Consider the following 16,792-nt stretch of genomic DNA (forward strand, 5'->3'; position numbering starts at 1 on the left):
CGGATCGGCGGCRGCAYCTGTAGTGCTATCGGTGTCGACGGTGCCGACGACAACGTTACCAAATGCTTGGACCAGTTCCTGGTAKAGCCGATCCTGAATCCGGGGATTCATTGCCAGCTCATACATAACATAGGCCAGTGTTGTGGCSGTAGTTTCGAAACCGGCCAAAAAAAATACCCATCCCTGGGCCTGGATTTCCGTTTCGGTCAATCGTTTTTGTTTGTTGTTGTTTGCCATCATTGCCGACATTTTTYGCTTAATTTCCTGCTCTTCATTGGCTTCATCTGAAGTTTAAGTTAAAAAAAAAAGWWAARCAAATAAAACAAATAGTAATATAAAATAAAWTTTGTTTGAATTAATGATAATTATATAAACTATACCATCGTTGACATGATGTGCATCAATAGTATCGTTCAATAGGTCGGGCCAGTCATCGACATCACCATCACTACCACCACTACTACTACCACTACTACTATCAATCATCTCTGCATTCATCATAAGTTGTATAAAATCTGTATACTTAGGTTGTTGTTGTTGTTGACTACCTGTACCGCCGCCACTACCATCCAAACCAACCGCCACTTGTTTGCGGCGCTCTTGGATAACACTACGGGTCAGGTCAAAGAAAAACTGATTGTGTCGGTCGTCAACCGGCCAACTCAGGCCAATAGCATTCAACAATGGTTTCGGTAGTACTGCCAGTGCCAACATTGACCAAACCGGATACGATAGTATCCGACGTGAATGATAGACAAACGGATTGTCTGTTTCTAGACTACCGGTGCCCGCACTGCCGGTAGTGGTGGTTTCGTAGTAGGCATTGATTTTTGTAGCAAACGCACAGGTAGCTATTACATCCATTGTAAAATTAGATGTCTGTTCTTTGGCATTGATTTCAGTGATGGTGGACATCCCTGACAACGCTGTCCTCTGGAGTAATACCCGTTCAAAATCATGAAGACATTGGCGTATAAGTGGAAACATTTGACGCATTTTACCGGTAGAAAAGGCCGGACTTAATATTGTACGGTATCGGCGCCAGTCGTCACCCGTAGAACTGATTAGATTTTTATTGATAACCCGATGATCGGATTTACGTTGTTTTCGGTCAGTAAACAAATGAAAATCTTTGACCAGAATTTGTTTCAGAAGTTCCGGTTCGCCGACACTTACCATTGGTATTGATTTGTTGAATAGACTATTAATAATAATTTATTTATTAATTATTTTTAGGATCTAAATGATAAATATTTTTTTTTAATTTTATTTTTTTAATAAATAATATTTTGAATTACCCGTAAATTGAACCGTATTTTTGAAACCATTTGATTTCTAGTTCACCGATTGGTTTCAGAAATTGATAGATTAATGTACCGATCAATGGATACGGTTTCGGTCCCCGTATACCCAGTCTAGTCCAGTAATTTAGATTTTTGTTTAACTTACTAATGAATAATAAATTAGAAAAAAAATAAACTAAATTATTCAATGATTATTAATTTAATTGTTATTTTATAATTGAAATTATTTAACAAACAAACAAAAAATAATAATTAAATTAATTAATTTCAAAAATTATTTTAACCAATATATCAAACATATTAGTGAAGTAATAATAGCCGATATAACTATAAATAATAAAAAATAATGTGAACATTGGYTAATAGTATCCATTTTTTAAAAAAATTATTTATTTATTTATTTTTATTAGAAAAATAATATTAATTAAATTATTTATTTTTATTTTTAAAACTATTTTTTTTATTAAACTTTGATATTATCTAATATACTAATAAATAATACATATTTATTTATTTATGTAATATAAAWTTATGTATATTAAATTATAGACTTATAGATTTTTTTAGTTTATTAATTATAAATAATTTTATTTATATTTAAATATAGTTATTGTTACAATAAATTTTTAACAGTTAGAAATTTATAAATAAATAAATAAATAAATAATTTTCTTAATAATTAAATTAATTAATTTAGTAATAATAGCCAGATATAAMTAATAATAAAAAAATARGGTAAACATTTTTAATTATTTATTTTTAGAATTGCAATTAAATTTTTTTATATTTTTGAAATTTTAATCAAATAATAATTTATTATTAATAATAAAAATTTTTCATTAATTATCTTAATTTAATTTTTTTTWAAAAAAATATGATTTAGTTTTTAATTTTATTTTTTAAAACAAATTGTTTGCTTGTTGTTGTTGTTGTTGGTTAACATACATAGTGTTAACTTAACATTTCATAGGCTTATCATAAACTAATTATTATATTTTATCGACACAATTGTTAATTACTTCGCGAGATTGTCGACTCTATTAGCCAATAGACGTATACACGATCTGAGACCACTATCGGTCGCATTATGATCGCTGACCAGACAGTCGCATAGCGGACAAATGGTTTCCAAATAAACAGTACATTGAGGTTCGTGTTTACCGATATCCACGGGTGAGCCAGTAATTTGGCAGCCATTGGTAACGTAACGGCACTTGACTACCAGACTATCGTACGCTTGTTTCCACATTACGGGAATAAATGCCTCGTCGGCGGGCTGTTGGCCGCAGCCGCCGATGGCACCTAAGTTTGCGCATATGGAACAGCCATTTGATGTATCAGTGTCAGCACAGGTAGCACAAAATATAGGATACGGATGACACTGACGTGAAACAGGCCGTACAGGTATCTGACGACACTTAACACACATAAGCCATGATATATATGCTGAACAATCGGTGACCACACGTGTCGGTTCCATAGCTCCAATAGTTGCTATATTAAAAATTAGGCACAAAAATAGCCACAAAATTTTTTGGCACAAAAAAATGCAACAAATTTATTAATTACTTTTACTAATAGAAACGATTGATGAAAACTAATAATAATTTATTTTATTTTAATCTATTTATACTGAAATTTTGTTTAATAAAAAATAAAACTATATATATATATTTATATATATTAGTGTATATATACTTTATACATATATATTTAATATATATATATATATATATATAATTAGTATGCTTAAAATAAAAAAATATTCAACTATTAAAATTTAAACTTTAGTTAATTTTATAGTACTGTATATCAACTGTATATTAATGTATAAATTTTACAATATATAACAATTATATATAACTCAATTTTATAATTATTTCAAAAAAAAAATATTATTAATATTGAATAATCAATTTAAGCCATCAACTTATTAATTATTTATACTTAAGTCTATAATATAAATATATTTATTATTTGTAAATTAATGTAATTAGTCAATGCAAGATTTTTTTTGTTTGTATGATAGATAAAAAAATATAGTAATTAAAAAAAAATTTAAATTAAATTTCAATTATGGAAAATTATTATTTTTTCTAAAAAAAATTCATTATCAATTTACTAATTTAATTTACACTACTTTTCCAATTTATATTAAAATAATTAATTTATATATATATATATATGTACTTTTAAATTATTTTTACAAAAAAATACTTATAAATAAAATTTTTAAATAATTTAGTTTCGGATAAATATAATATATCTTAATTAAGTATATTAATTATTTTTAATAATAATAATAATAATTCTAATCATTTATTTTATCATTATATTTAACCAAACAAAAAAAATATTATAGATACTAAATAATATTTTAATTAATTAAATTAAATTAAATTAATTATTACTTACCATTTCTATTGAAAAACTTTGAAAGCAAATTAGTTACAAGTATTGACGGTTTCATTAATTGCTGGACAGTTAGTGGCTGTCTGTCCAGTGGACAGGTTGGTCGATGATCCAATGGTACACCATTATTACCAGCACCTGCACCACCACCACCTGTACTACTATTGTTAGTAAGCCATTGTCTAATACAACTATTACAGTACAGGTGTCGGCAACACTGGGTTAGTACCGGTTGGCTGACAATATCCAGACATATACCGCACTTGAGGTCAACAAACAGTTCGGCTGTCAGTAAACTGTTTGCTATTGATATCTGTGTTTCAATATCAGCGGCTACTCTGGTGTCAGTAGTAGTAGTAGTAGTAGTAGTAGTAGTAATGATTGACATACCTATAGATATAATATTTTTTGAATAATATTTTTTTTTTGGTTAAAACAATTTATGTTAAACTTACTTAAAGTTATATACAATAATAGCTATATATATATATTGAATATTTACTGTATATTTATTTTTTGTTCTAAATAAGTATAATGTAAAATAATTATTTGTCAAAAATATTTGTATTGTAATATTTAAAAATAATTTTTTTATTTGAAATTAATTTTTATTTATGTTGAAACTTCTATTTATATAGAATATATATATATATATATATATATATATATAACTGTATCATAGGATCTAGGATTAACCTTGATTATAGATTAAAATTTTGAAATATCTATATATATATATATATATATATAAATACTTATAATAAATATTTCTATATATATCTATTAATCTTGATGATGCATTATTATTGTTAATCCTGGATAATAATAATAATGTAATTTATTATTATTATTGATATTATTATTATAAAAGTAAATTTTTTTGGAAATATTCTAAATTTAAATACTTTATATAAATATTTTTGTTTATATTATGATTAAATAGACAAACATTTGATTTATAACTAATCCTAAGGTATCCTGTTTTTCATAAATTAACTGTAATTATATAGGTATGGGTATGGGTATGAGTATGGGTATGGGTATGGGTATGGGTATGGGTATGGGTATGGGTATGGGTATGGGTATGGGTATGGGTATGGGTATGGGTATGGGTATGGGTATGGGTATGTATGGGTATGGGTATGGGTATGGGTATGGGTATGGGTATGGGTATGGGTATGGGTATGGGTATGGGTATGGGTATGGGTATGGGTATGGGTATGGGTATGGGTATGGGTATGGGTATGGGTATGGGTATGGGTATGGGTAAGTTTATCTCACCCACTACTTGTTAGATGATGATTAAAAAAAATCTAGATTTACATTTGGTAGTTATAAAAAACATTAAATTATTAGTTATAAATAAATAAAAGTATTTTTTTTATAAAATGCAGATTTTATATTAATAATACTAATAAAATTAATTATCAATAAAATATAATAATAAATAATAATAATAATAATAGTCTAATTAAATAAATTTTAATTTTCTTGTAATCAATTGTTGTAATCTAATAACAGGTAATTCAAGTATAGCTGTCAATGGTATACATATTATATAGCAAACAGTTATACATATTAGTCCATACAGTATAAACATTGGTCCGGCATATCTATGGGACAGTACTAAATCGGGTAACATAGACAGCAGTGTAGTAAAAATCATCAGATGACCCAGATAGACTATCTGTATAGTTGATCGCATTGGTTTCCAATAGGTGCTAGATAGAAATCTAAATAATCGGCTACCGGTGCTCTCAATTAAACATATTATAGTATAGCTTAGAATAATTGTATTGATTATTTCATAGACGGCTGCATCCCATGATGTTAGATAGATATCCCATTCATCGGGTGTATGATGTTTACTGAAACCAATTGCCAACATAACTGTCCACATGGTTATAATGATCTTGATCAATTTGGAAGCTAGTCGACTATTATAGATTATTAAATATCGATTGCTATCAATCATATAGCCTAACATCAGGCCAGTCGTATACGGTATACAATATTTTAATGGCATAAAATATAGGTACAAATTGATTGTTATATTGTTGCTAAATATTAATTAAATAAATATATATTAGGTATTTAAATTAAAAAATTACAAATATAGAAAAAATAAATTAAAAAATAATAGTTTACGTAATTATATGAATCGGTAATTTTGTAAAACTTTGGTTATCTAATAAAATCTCTGATTTATGTTTATTATTAATAGATATGATAAATATTTGCCAAATACAAACTATATTAGCCAGTACAATTGCTAGGATACCCAGTTTATAATGACTATATAATATAGTATATATAAATATATAATAGTAAATAAAAAAAATTAAAACAATTCAATAAATAAGATAAATAAATAAAAAAAGCAATAAATATAATTATTATTAAAATTTAAAAGTATAATTAGATTACCGTTTGAAACACATAGCAAATATTGGTGTAAATATTATATAATATATTAATACATTGCTAGTCCATACAATTGTTGGACACTATATATACATAACAAATAAAATTTATATTATATTAGTTTTATTGTTAAATTATTAAAAAAAAATCAAAATATAAATTATAAAAAACAATTTTTATCTAATAATTATTAGTAATAAATATATATTGTATTACCAGTTTGATTGGCTCATCAATGATAGCATAGTTAAACAATTTCATATGAAAACCGTTTTGAGGACAACTGTCTACTAGTCGTCGATCGTAAAACCGATCGGGTATTAGATATTTAAGATAAACTATATAACAGCAAACAAACAGGTAATACATGGGCAGTAATCGGCCGAATCGTTCAAAATAAAATTGTAGACATTGTTTGAATGGACCCGAACCGGGATGTTTGTACTGGTAGTCAATGAACCAACTGATACTAGACATACCGTTTATTGTAAACATTATACCAGTTAGTATACGCAAAATTGATATAGATAAATAGCTTATAATTATTTTAAAAAAAATTAAAAATATAAATTTTATAATAATATTTTATGATTAAAAAATTAACATTTTTTTTAATTAAATTAATTTTTTTTGTTTTACCTTATTTCTAATGAATTATAAATTGGTTGAAAATAATTATCATAATTATAATTATTATATTGTAGTATTATAAATATAAAATGCATGATTAACATCATTAGTTGACAACAAATACGTATTCCGTGCAAAATACGTGTTTTATTATTTGTAATGTTATTATTATTATTATTATTATTGTTAGTTATGTTAAATACTGTATAATTTGCTAACAACGAAAAACACAAAACAATTGATGAATATTTTTGATTGATAATATTAATAGTATTGGTTTGAAATATATGTAATATTGAACTACCTAGTACAATTATTAACCATATTATCAAAAATATTGCCAATATATACAGGTCATACATTTTTTTTTATTTATATATAAAAAAATTATTGTTGTTATTATATTTATATTTAGTAAATATTATTATAATTTTTAGATCAATATAAATAAAATAATACAATAATAAATAAATAAATTTTTAAAAATGGAAACTTTTGGGTATAATTTATATAATTTAATTAAATATAATGTTAAAAATTTTTGCGATATTTATTACATAAATTACATAAAAAATTATTGAATTATTAGAAAATTAATTTTTTTATATAGCATTTAAATTGATATAAAAAATGAGAATTTAGTTTATTTTAGAAATCTTTAGATTTTTATGTTTTTGGTGATAAATCTAATATTTAGCGGACTTTTGGCTACATAAGCCATTTCGGCGGATCCCCGAACCGTATCTAACGGTTCCAGTGATTCAATTCTGAAATTTAGTAAAATTTTTGCTAAAACTAACATTTCCTGAATTATGGCAAACCGTTTACCGATACAATTGCGCGGACCGGCACTAAACGGTATATAATTGTAGGCATTTATTTGACTGGTCTCGCATTGAAAGCGTTCGGGTATGAAATGGTCGGGTTTGGTGTAGACATCCGAGTCGTAATGCATTTGTCTGATCATTATAAAGACATCGACACCGGCAGGTATGACATAATTATCGCCATCACCGCTGACCAGACACTCATCAGCGACCAGTCGGCGGGCAACAAACGGTGCCGACGGATACATACGTAACGACTCTTTTAGTACACAATCCAAATATGACATACGTTTAATATCATCGGATGTAATGTCTCTATTGATGTTGTTTTGGTTGTTGTGGTCGTCGGCTGATCCGAAAATTGTGGTCAACTCGTCCCGGATCTTGTCCTGTACTCTAGTATGCAAACCAATCAGATAGAGAGTCCAACCGATACTAACTGATGTAGTGTCGTGACCGGCAAACATAAATGTGTCCACTTCTTCCCGAAGGTCATCCGCAGACAACTTATTGTTGTCGGCGTTGATGTGATAATCGAGAAACAGGTCGAGAAATGCCTGATTTTTTTGCTTATTATTGTATAAACTATCGTTGTTTTCCTTACTTTTATTGTCGTTATTATTATTATTATTACCGATAAACAACTTTTTCTTTCTATTGATAACATTGCGGGTAAATGTGTGCAAAGTATCGACAGTTTGCCGATATTTACGGCCAATCGGTGTCCATGAAAATACTCGATCCGACCAATACAGCGGCGATATTATACGTTTCATCAATAGTTCACCGAAATCATGGACGGCCTGAATGTATGCCCTATTATTGCCTACCTGTGCGCCAACCTGTACGCCCATTGCAGTCTCTAATTGTGTATATAATTATTAGTATTAAAATTGATTCAAAAAAAATTAAAATCTTCATTTTTACCACAAATAATATCCAGTGTTAGCATAGCTATCGGTTCCCGGATATCAATCAATGATTTGCTATCAACTGCTAATTGATTACGTATTTTATCCATAAATATATTTGTCTGTTCATTCATTATGGGTATAAAATCGTTGATTATTTTGAAATGAAACGCCCGGGTCAACAGTTTGCGTCTACCTTTCCATTTAGCACCAGTACTCAATGGTAGGCCATTGCCCAGAAAATCATTTAGAAATTTATATTGGTCAGATTTTTCAATATTAATATTGCTTGATAATATTGTCTATTAATATTAAAATATAATTTTTTTCAAAAAAATAAATAAATAAATATTACATTAGATATATAAAGTTTGATATAATAGTTAGTTATATATTGATTACTAATTACAATAAAAAACATACACTAATTAAGTTTGATTTGAATATAACAACCACTGGTTTGGGTCCTAAAAATATTTTATAAATACCATATTTGTTGTATAGTTTGCATAATGATACTAATATTTTATATAAACCTGTAATTGAATAAAAATTTTTAATATATATATATTATATATTGATAATTATTACAATTATCGTGAATTATAGATTATATGTAAAAAATGTTTACAAAAAAATTATTATTTTCAAACAAAAACTAACTTTCATTAGTAGGAACACCAGGTATACGAAACAGATCTAAATTACCGATAAACGGGTATCGATGTCGGGGTCCGGGAATTGTTGACAAACACCGGTCGCGGTAACGGTTTTTTAGTTTATAATACAAATATATTATTATTATTAATGAAATTATTGGTAAACTAATTATTGCTAACAAATCAATAATAATAAACATTACAAATTGATTCAATAAAATCTTATTTTCAATTAATTAACAATAATATAACACTTAATAGAGATTGTTATAAATAATATTATGATATATTATATTTATATATTGAATTATAATCACATTATATAAATAATTGTATTTGAAATATATTTTATATGTTTATATTTATATATAGTATATATATATCATCAGCTTATATAAACATTAATAAAATCGGTGTCCATATGTTTATTGTGACACAAATCTATTAAATTATATATATATATATATGTATCAAAATATTAATTAATTTCATAGGAAAATAATATGATAATTAATTGTTAGCCATTTTTGTTATAAAAATTTAAACTTAATAATTACTAAAATAACAGATCCCTAAACACGATAGTCTTTAATCGACAATTTATATATATATTATTTAATAATCAAAATTATTATTTAATTACCGGCTTTTATAAGATAATATTATATAAATAATTATTTTATTATTATAAAAGCAATAAAAAATATTGTTGTAGATTATCTTAATTGGTTACAAATTAATAATTATTTTTTTAAATAATACTATTAATTATTGTTAAATACATTTTATTTTGTTTTGTTTTTTCTTTGTTTGTAATTTAAAAAAAAATTAATGTCATAATTATTAGAAATAAATAAAAACCAGTTGAGAATGCTAGAAAGCATTACCCCAAAAAAATAATAAACTTTAATTAGTTTAAAATTTTATTTTTTTTTTTTAAAATAGATATACAAAAATTTATATATTTTTATTTATTTATATAGATACAAATGTTTATGTGTGTTAAAAAATTATTTAAAAAAATCTACAATTATCATTATTAAACAACTATAATTTAAATTGATTATTTTTAAAAAATTTTTAAAAAATATTTATAAACTAAAAATAATTACTCCAAATCCCATTACACGTCCAATTAAACGGATCATCCATAAAAAGTGTCCGATCGTATGGATTCAAAATTTTAACATTGAATTTGTTTGGTTTAATTGATGGCCAATTATTATCTGGTTTACTAAAATAGCATAATATAATATCAAAAATTTTTTTTGTTAAATAAAAAATAATAATAATAATAAATGCTTAATAAATGCTTAATTAATTACATATTAAATCATTTATATATATATTATATCTATGAAATAAATAATTAAAAACAATATACAGTATATATATATATATAATTACCCAAACTTTACAAAATTAGTCCATAATTGCATTATATCTAAACTAAATTCATAATCAATTTTACTATAATAATGTTGATTCAAAATCGGTTGACCATTAATTAGGTCGGCTTCGGCTCCGTGACCTATCAGTGTCCTATCATTTAATAATTTTGTAAATAAATTGACATTTCCTTTACCAGTCGTATAGTTTAGTTGATAAAAATAGACCAAATTATTATTATTATTATTATTAGTATCATTGAAATCAATGGCCAAATATTTTGCAAACCAATATATCGGACACTTAATCGCCAGATCACCGTATAGTCTGATAAATTGATTGCGCAATACAATAGGGTTGGTCTGGTTATTGAAATCATTCAGATAATAGCCAACTAAGCGATCGATATCTAAATTATGGTAATCATTGTCGACAAGTTTAAGTAATTTCCGGTAAGTTTCCATCGATATACCATTCATTACGGATGAATTGAATAATACAGAAACAACAGTACCTTCATCAGGGGTAACGCCAGCCATTATTTGGATACCTGGGTGGGTGAGTGGGTGTGGGTGTGGGTGTGGGTGGGTGGGTGGGTGGGTGGTGAGGGGGTGCCATTAAATGTAAAAAGAAAAATATGTACTAATAATTAGTATATTATTTATTTTATATAACATAAGTTACTTCTTAACATAACGAAAGTTAAAAGTATTTATAATTTTTTTTAGAAAAAAAATACAATTAGAGTTCGGGTAAAGGGGGGGGAATTCCCTAATAAAATCACTCCAATTCCCCCCCCGGAAAATAGGGAAAATATTATATTTTTTCAGAGATTTTTATAGCGCCCGGTTTTTTTATACAATAGAAAATATATTTTTATATATTTCTACAATAAATAATACCAAAAAAACTTAATTTTTTTCTTACATAAAAAAATTTCATTAAAAAAATATATTAAAAATTAATTTTAAATTCAAAATTAATTTATTTATACTATTTTTATACTAACACTAAAATACAATACAGTTTAAAAAAAATATTTTTTGTTACATTTGCACATCAAATCTTATAAATAAAAATTGTTGTTTATGTTGTTATAGCAATAGGTGGTAGATTCCCTGGGGAGGTAGGTGGGGGAATAATATTTCCCAGGAAAATAGGAGGGAACTTTTGTGGAAATTTACCCATAACCCTAAATACAATAATAATAATACTAATAATACCTGAATTATATAAACGATTTTTTAGGGCTTTTTGTGTTAAATGTGGCAAAAAATCGGTACCAAAAACGGGAAACGTTCGGACAGTTATGGCACCCGTTTCGGGTGAATCACATAATAGATCCAAATCATTGATCCGACGCATACAGTCTAACCAATGTTTGTCATTAGCATCGGGATTGCAGCCAACTTTACGGGCCAGTTGTCTGGCTTTTTCTAGACCATCGACTCGGTTGACTACTGGCCTGTCTTTATTGAACAGTTCGGCACCACTTTGTATGATAGCCCGACTAAACAGAGCCCGACTACTGGTGGTGGTGGACGATAGCGGCGATAATATATGTGCCGTTACTGACCAACTGCCAGCACTTATACCCATTAATGTTATCATATTTTTATTGCCACCAAATAAATGTATATTATCTCTAACCTATTAAAAAATAATTTATTATATAATTATAGTATAGTAATATCAATATACATATATATACATACTACATATATACATACATAAATATATACATACATACATATATACATAAACACATACATAAATATATACATACATACATATATACATAAACACATACATATATACATACACACACACACATACTGTACATACATACATATATACATATATATATACATACATACATACATACATATATGTATTACTGTATATATGTAATGTATATATATACTGTATATATACACTATATTACTAGTATATACCCAATGAAGTGCTAGCAATTGATCATAGAAACCAACATTACCCGGTGCCGATGAATTTGAACCGCCATACAGAAAACCTAACTGTCCTAAACGATAATTAACGGATACGACTACCAAACCATAGGTGGCCAACATCGACATGTTAGCCATCGGGTCGTAAGCGGAACTAAGGCTAAGGGCACCGCCGTGTATGTAAAACAGTACCGGTTTTAGTTGATTATTAGTATTATTAGTATTAGTACTATTACTACTACCGGTGCCACCATCGACTACCGGTGCCCAGACAATCAGTGTCAGGCAATCTTCACTTTCTTCAATGTTGTTCATAAGTAGTGTTAATTTTTTAAACATTTTGCTCATAGTTTGTATACAATAATAGCCATTTCTAGTGCCGTCAATGATTTCCTTATATATATATATATAATAATGATTAGTATATAAAATAAGTTAATATATTATCCTATTATTATTATTATTATAAGTAGTATATATAGGGTTATAGGCGCGATTTAATCCTCCTATAGTTTTAATCCTTTAATCCCCTACTAATCCTCTTATCAGTTAATCCGATCAGTCCGTGCGTAAAAGTTATGAATGAAATAGTACTACTACATGTAGTAGTAGTACTATTGACCATTCATAAATTATGTAAATGTGTAAAAATGATGTTATGCAATATGTCACATGACATATTGCATCACATGAAATAAAAAATGTTTTTTAATTATGCTTCTATTTTTTGATTAATTAATTAAATTTATTTATTTATCATATTTCAAGTTAAATACTATTAGATTGTTAAATACAATTAAATAGTTAAATACAATTAAATAGTTAAATACAATTAAATAAAAATTAATTACAATTAAGTATAATATAATTAATATAATAATTTAATTTGGTAATTATAATTATTACTCATAATAATTATTCAGTATTATTTTTTAACAAAAAAGTATTTGTTTTTATTTTTAATAAAATTATATTTTGATTTATTAGGTATAAATTCTAAATATATTTTCAATGATAAATTATTTAAACATTCTCGTTGATAAATATACTCATTATTATCCGAGTTTATAATAATCAACTGTAACCCTAGATTACCTTTTATATTTACAGTTAATAGATAGTCTTGCATTATATCCCAATTGTGTGACCCTAATTGTTCACTATAATTGACCCAAGCTAAGCGACATAACTTTTGTGTACCACGAGTTTGAGTTTTTGGACTATATCCCTTTGCAGCAATAATTTTAAACCAATGAAGATTATTGGATAGTTTTTGTTTATCAAAGCCATAATAATGCCAGACGCTTCCTATCCAAATAGCATGATATCCAGATGAATAAGATTTGCAATTAATTGTGATAACACTTCGCTTTTTAAAACTTTTTATTAACTGCTCTTTTTGATTATTCACAACAGGTATTATTTCAATTGATTGTGATTTAATTTTTTTGAGTCGCCGGTGTTAAAATTCATATTTTAATGATATTCTAAGACTACAAACACGTAAAAATAAATAAAAAATACGTTTTAATAACACTATAATATATAATCTATTGAGATTGAAGTATATATTGCTTGCAATTTATTGTGCGCTATATTAAGCGCCTGCGTATAAATAAAATAATTATTTATGATGCAATGCTTATTAATATTTATAACACAATTAGATATTGTTATAATTATTATATATCTAAAATAAATAATATATTTATATATTATATTATTTAAAATAACAAATTATAATAAAATTATTAACATACTATTAATTTTAGTATTAGTTATATATCAACTAACAATAATTTAATAATAAAGTACTTTAAAACATTAAAATACTTATAATATTACCTGTTTATGACATATAATAAGATAAATTAAATGAAGTGAACGTTTAAAGCTATGCAAAGCTAATGAAATGCGTTAACTGCTATGCAATGTTGCAATATGTGGTGCTATGTATTACGCCTGCGCACAAAGTGTAAATGCTGTTAATGCATAAATGTTGATGCAATCATATGTTTATCAAAAAATATATATAATTATAGATGATGCAATGAGTTTCTTGATATTATTATTAACACTAATATATTACTATTATTTCTTTTACTTAAAATAATCATAAGACTAGAATAGTAGTTAACTCTTATTATAACTTAGTATAATAAGTAATAAAATAAATTTTTTGTTACAATTGAAGTAAGTTTTAATAAAATTATTTAAAATAAAAAATGATGCAATACAAAATTCAGTAGTTCTTATTATTACACTAAAGACTATTATTATAAATAATTATAATATACTGTGAATTAAAATTGTTTATTACAAGTTTTACGATTATTTATATATTAACTAATATATATATATAACTTAAGTGCATCCATTAATACACTCTAATAGAATAATGCTAGATATTAAGATAGCTTGTATGCAATACGTTGAGATATGTATTACGTCTGCGCAAAACCGGTTATTAAATGTTGATTCAATATAACTGGTTCAAACCGGTTTATTAGTGTTAATGCAATCACATGATTAAAGAACCGGTTATTACTAGTTTAAAAATATAGATAAAAATAATGAATTCCTAAACCTAGTTATAGTCATTATATATATATATATATATATATCGTAGCTATAAGTTTAATAAGGTATGTATTAGATATTGTTTATAATACGGATTGTCTGTATATACTAGTGGTTCTGTAATAAAAATATATACATATATATATTTAGACAGTTATGATAGAAAATTTTTCGTTGAGTTATATACTAAAGATATAATACTGTTTTTTTTGAAGATTAAGTTTTAAAAGCAATATTTAATTTATTTATGTTAGTTATATTGTATAAGTAATTTTCTTTGCGTTGTAAAGAATATATGTATTACAGTATATTATACTGTATAGTAACTTGTAAAGAATATAAAATAAAGAGTAACTTGGTTATATTAAATCTATGTACTGTATATAAGTGATAATTAAACTACTACTTAAATTGTTATTAATAATATCTTAATTTATATTAATTATCAATATTGTACTATAAAAATACCTATTAATTTATCTATAATGTTATAATATTATCATACTGAGTACAAGTATTAATATTACTGCATTATATTCTACTATTTTTACATTTTAGTAATATATATCTTGATATATTGTACCAAAACATATACTATTTTTGAAATATTATACTCCGTCAACTTTTAATTACATTAACTATGTAAGAAAGTTTGGTCATTATTCTGGATCTTCGGATCAGTAATCCATCTCCGAGACAGATACAAGACTTCAAAATAATATTAGTTATATATAACGCAGCTATCAATAAACAGAACTTCAAATGGGTCATTCATATACACTGTGACGTAATAGATAAGCTATAAAAATTGACCATACCCCTTAATCTTTGATAAGTAATCTTTTAATTCATAAATTACGTTACAGTTCCTTATAAAATATATCTAGCTTTACTTATTGTTTTGTAAATTTTACTTAAAATTCACTTTAAGGCTATATGACGGTTAACTCACAGACTAAACCGTCAAATACTAATATTATATTATTTAATAATATATTAACTTAAAATTAATAATACATAATACATTTTATTAACATATTAAAACATATTACACACACAAAAATTATTTTAAAAGAAAACTATTTTATTTTATATTATAAATAAATAATATTGTACTATAAATTTATAAAGATACATTACTATTATGTTATATATTTATATTTCTACATTAATTTTAAATATTTGTACATTTTACTAAAATATATTTATTATTTATTGTACTCTAGCATATATTATACTAATTTTTATAATATTTTACTAGTTATACATTATAATACCCTATTATATCATAATATACATTGTATTGTACTATTATTTTTAACTATTATTGTTGTAATATAGTAGCATTGGAATAATTAATTTCTATTTGATTATATACTAATAGACTATTTAGTACAATTATATATATTTACTTCATAGTTAATTTTATTACCATAATTTTTTTTAAATAATACTATTTTATTTAATTTATTTAAATCTTTTTTCAGTATTACTTTTTTCATATTACAATTCGTATTATTAAGTTATATAACTAAATTATATTACACTATCACTGTATTATTTGACTATACTAACCTTATATTATTTTATTAATACATTAAAATTATTAAACACTAATTTATTTATATTTTATTATTGTTTATTCAATATAATTAAAAAAATAAATTTTTTATTATATATAACAAATTC

General features: G+C 25.1%; 3 protein-coding genes across 3 annotated transcripts in view; all 3 read right to left on the minus strand.

Annotated features, from left to right (window-relative positions):
- Nucleotides 1-1,627, minus strand: part of LOC128954655 (probable cytochrome P450 6a18) — a 2,146-nt gene extending 519 nt beyond the window's left edge. Inside the window, exons 1-4 of the mRNA XM_054300257.1 lie at nt 1,589-1,627; nt 1,299-1,448; nt 381-1,201; nt 1-284 (exon numbers count right to left, since the gene is read on the minus strand). The exon at nt 1-284 is cut by the window's left edge and continues 519 nt beyond it. Of these exons, the coding sequence (XP_054156232.1) occupies nt 1-284; nt 381-1,179 (1,083 nt within the window). The 5' untranslated portion in view covers nt 1,180-1,201; nt 1,299-1,448; nt 1,589-1,627. The remainder of the gene's footprint in view (nt 285-380; nt 1,202-1,298; nt 1,449-1,588) is intronic.
- A 5,443-nt stretch (nt 1,628-7,070) lies between these two features.
- LOC128954656 (cytochrome P450 4V2-like) lies at nt 7,071-9,250 on the minus strand (the record flags this gene model as incomplete). Its single annotated transcript, XM_054300258.1, has 5 exons — nt 7,071-7,074; nt 7,469-8,459; nt 8,525-8,810; nt 8,932-9,044; nt 9,172-9,250. Coding segments are annotated over 5 exons (1,473 nt in total), but the record flags the coding sequence as incomplete, so codon positions are not given.
- Nucleotides 9,251-11,897: 2,647 nt separating this feature from the next.
- LOC128954657 (cholinesterase-like) lies at nt 11,898-12,838 on the minus strand (the record flags this gene model as incomplete). The annotated part of the gene is made up of 2 exons (XM_054300259.1): nt 12,512-12,838; nt 11,898-12,206 (listed from the first exon to the last, which is right to left on the minus strand). Coding segments are annotated over exons 1-2 (636 nt in total), but the record flags the coding sequence as incomplete, so codon positions are not given.
- Between the last annotated feature and the right edge of the window lie 3,954 nt (nt 12,839-16,792).

Source organism: Oppia nitens, unplaced genomic scaffold (assembly GCF_028296485.1).
Source record: "Oppia nitens isolate AA-2021 unplaced genomic scaffold, nextdenovo-longstitch-racon4-pilon3 scaffold28_pilon_pilon_pilon, whole genome shotgun sequence".
In the NCBI taxonomy this organism is placed as follows: Eukaryota; Metazoa; Arthropoda; class Arachnida; order Sarcoptiformes; family Oppiidae; genus Oppia; species Oppia nitens.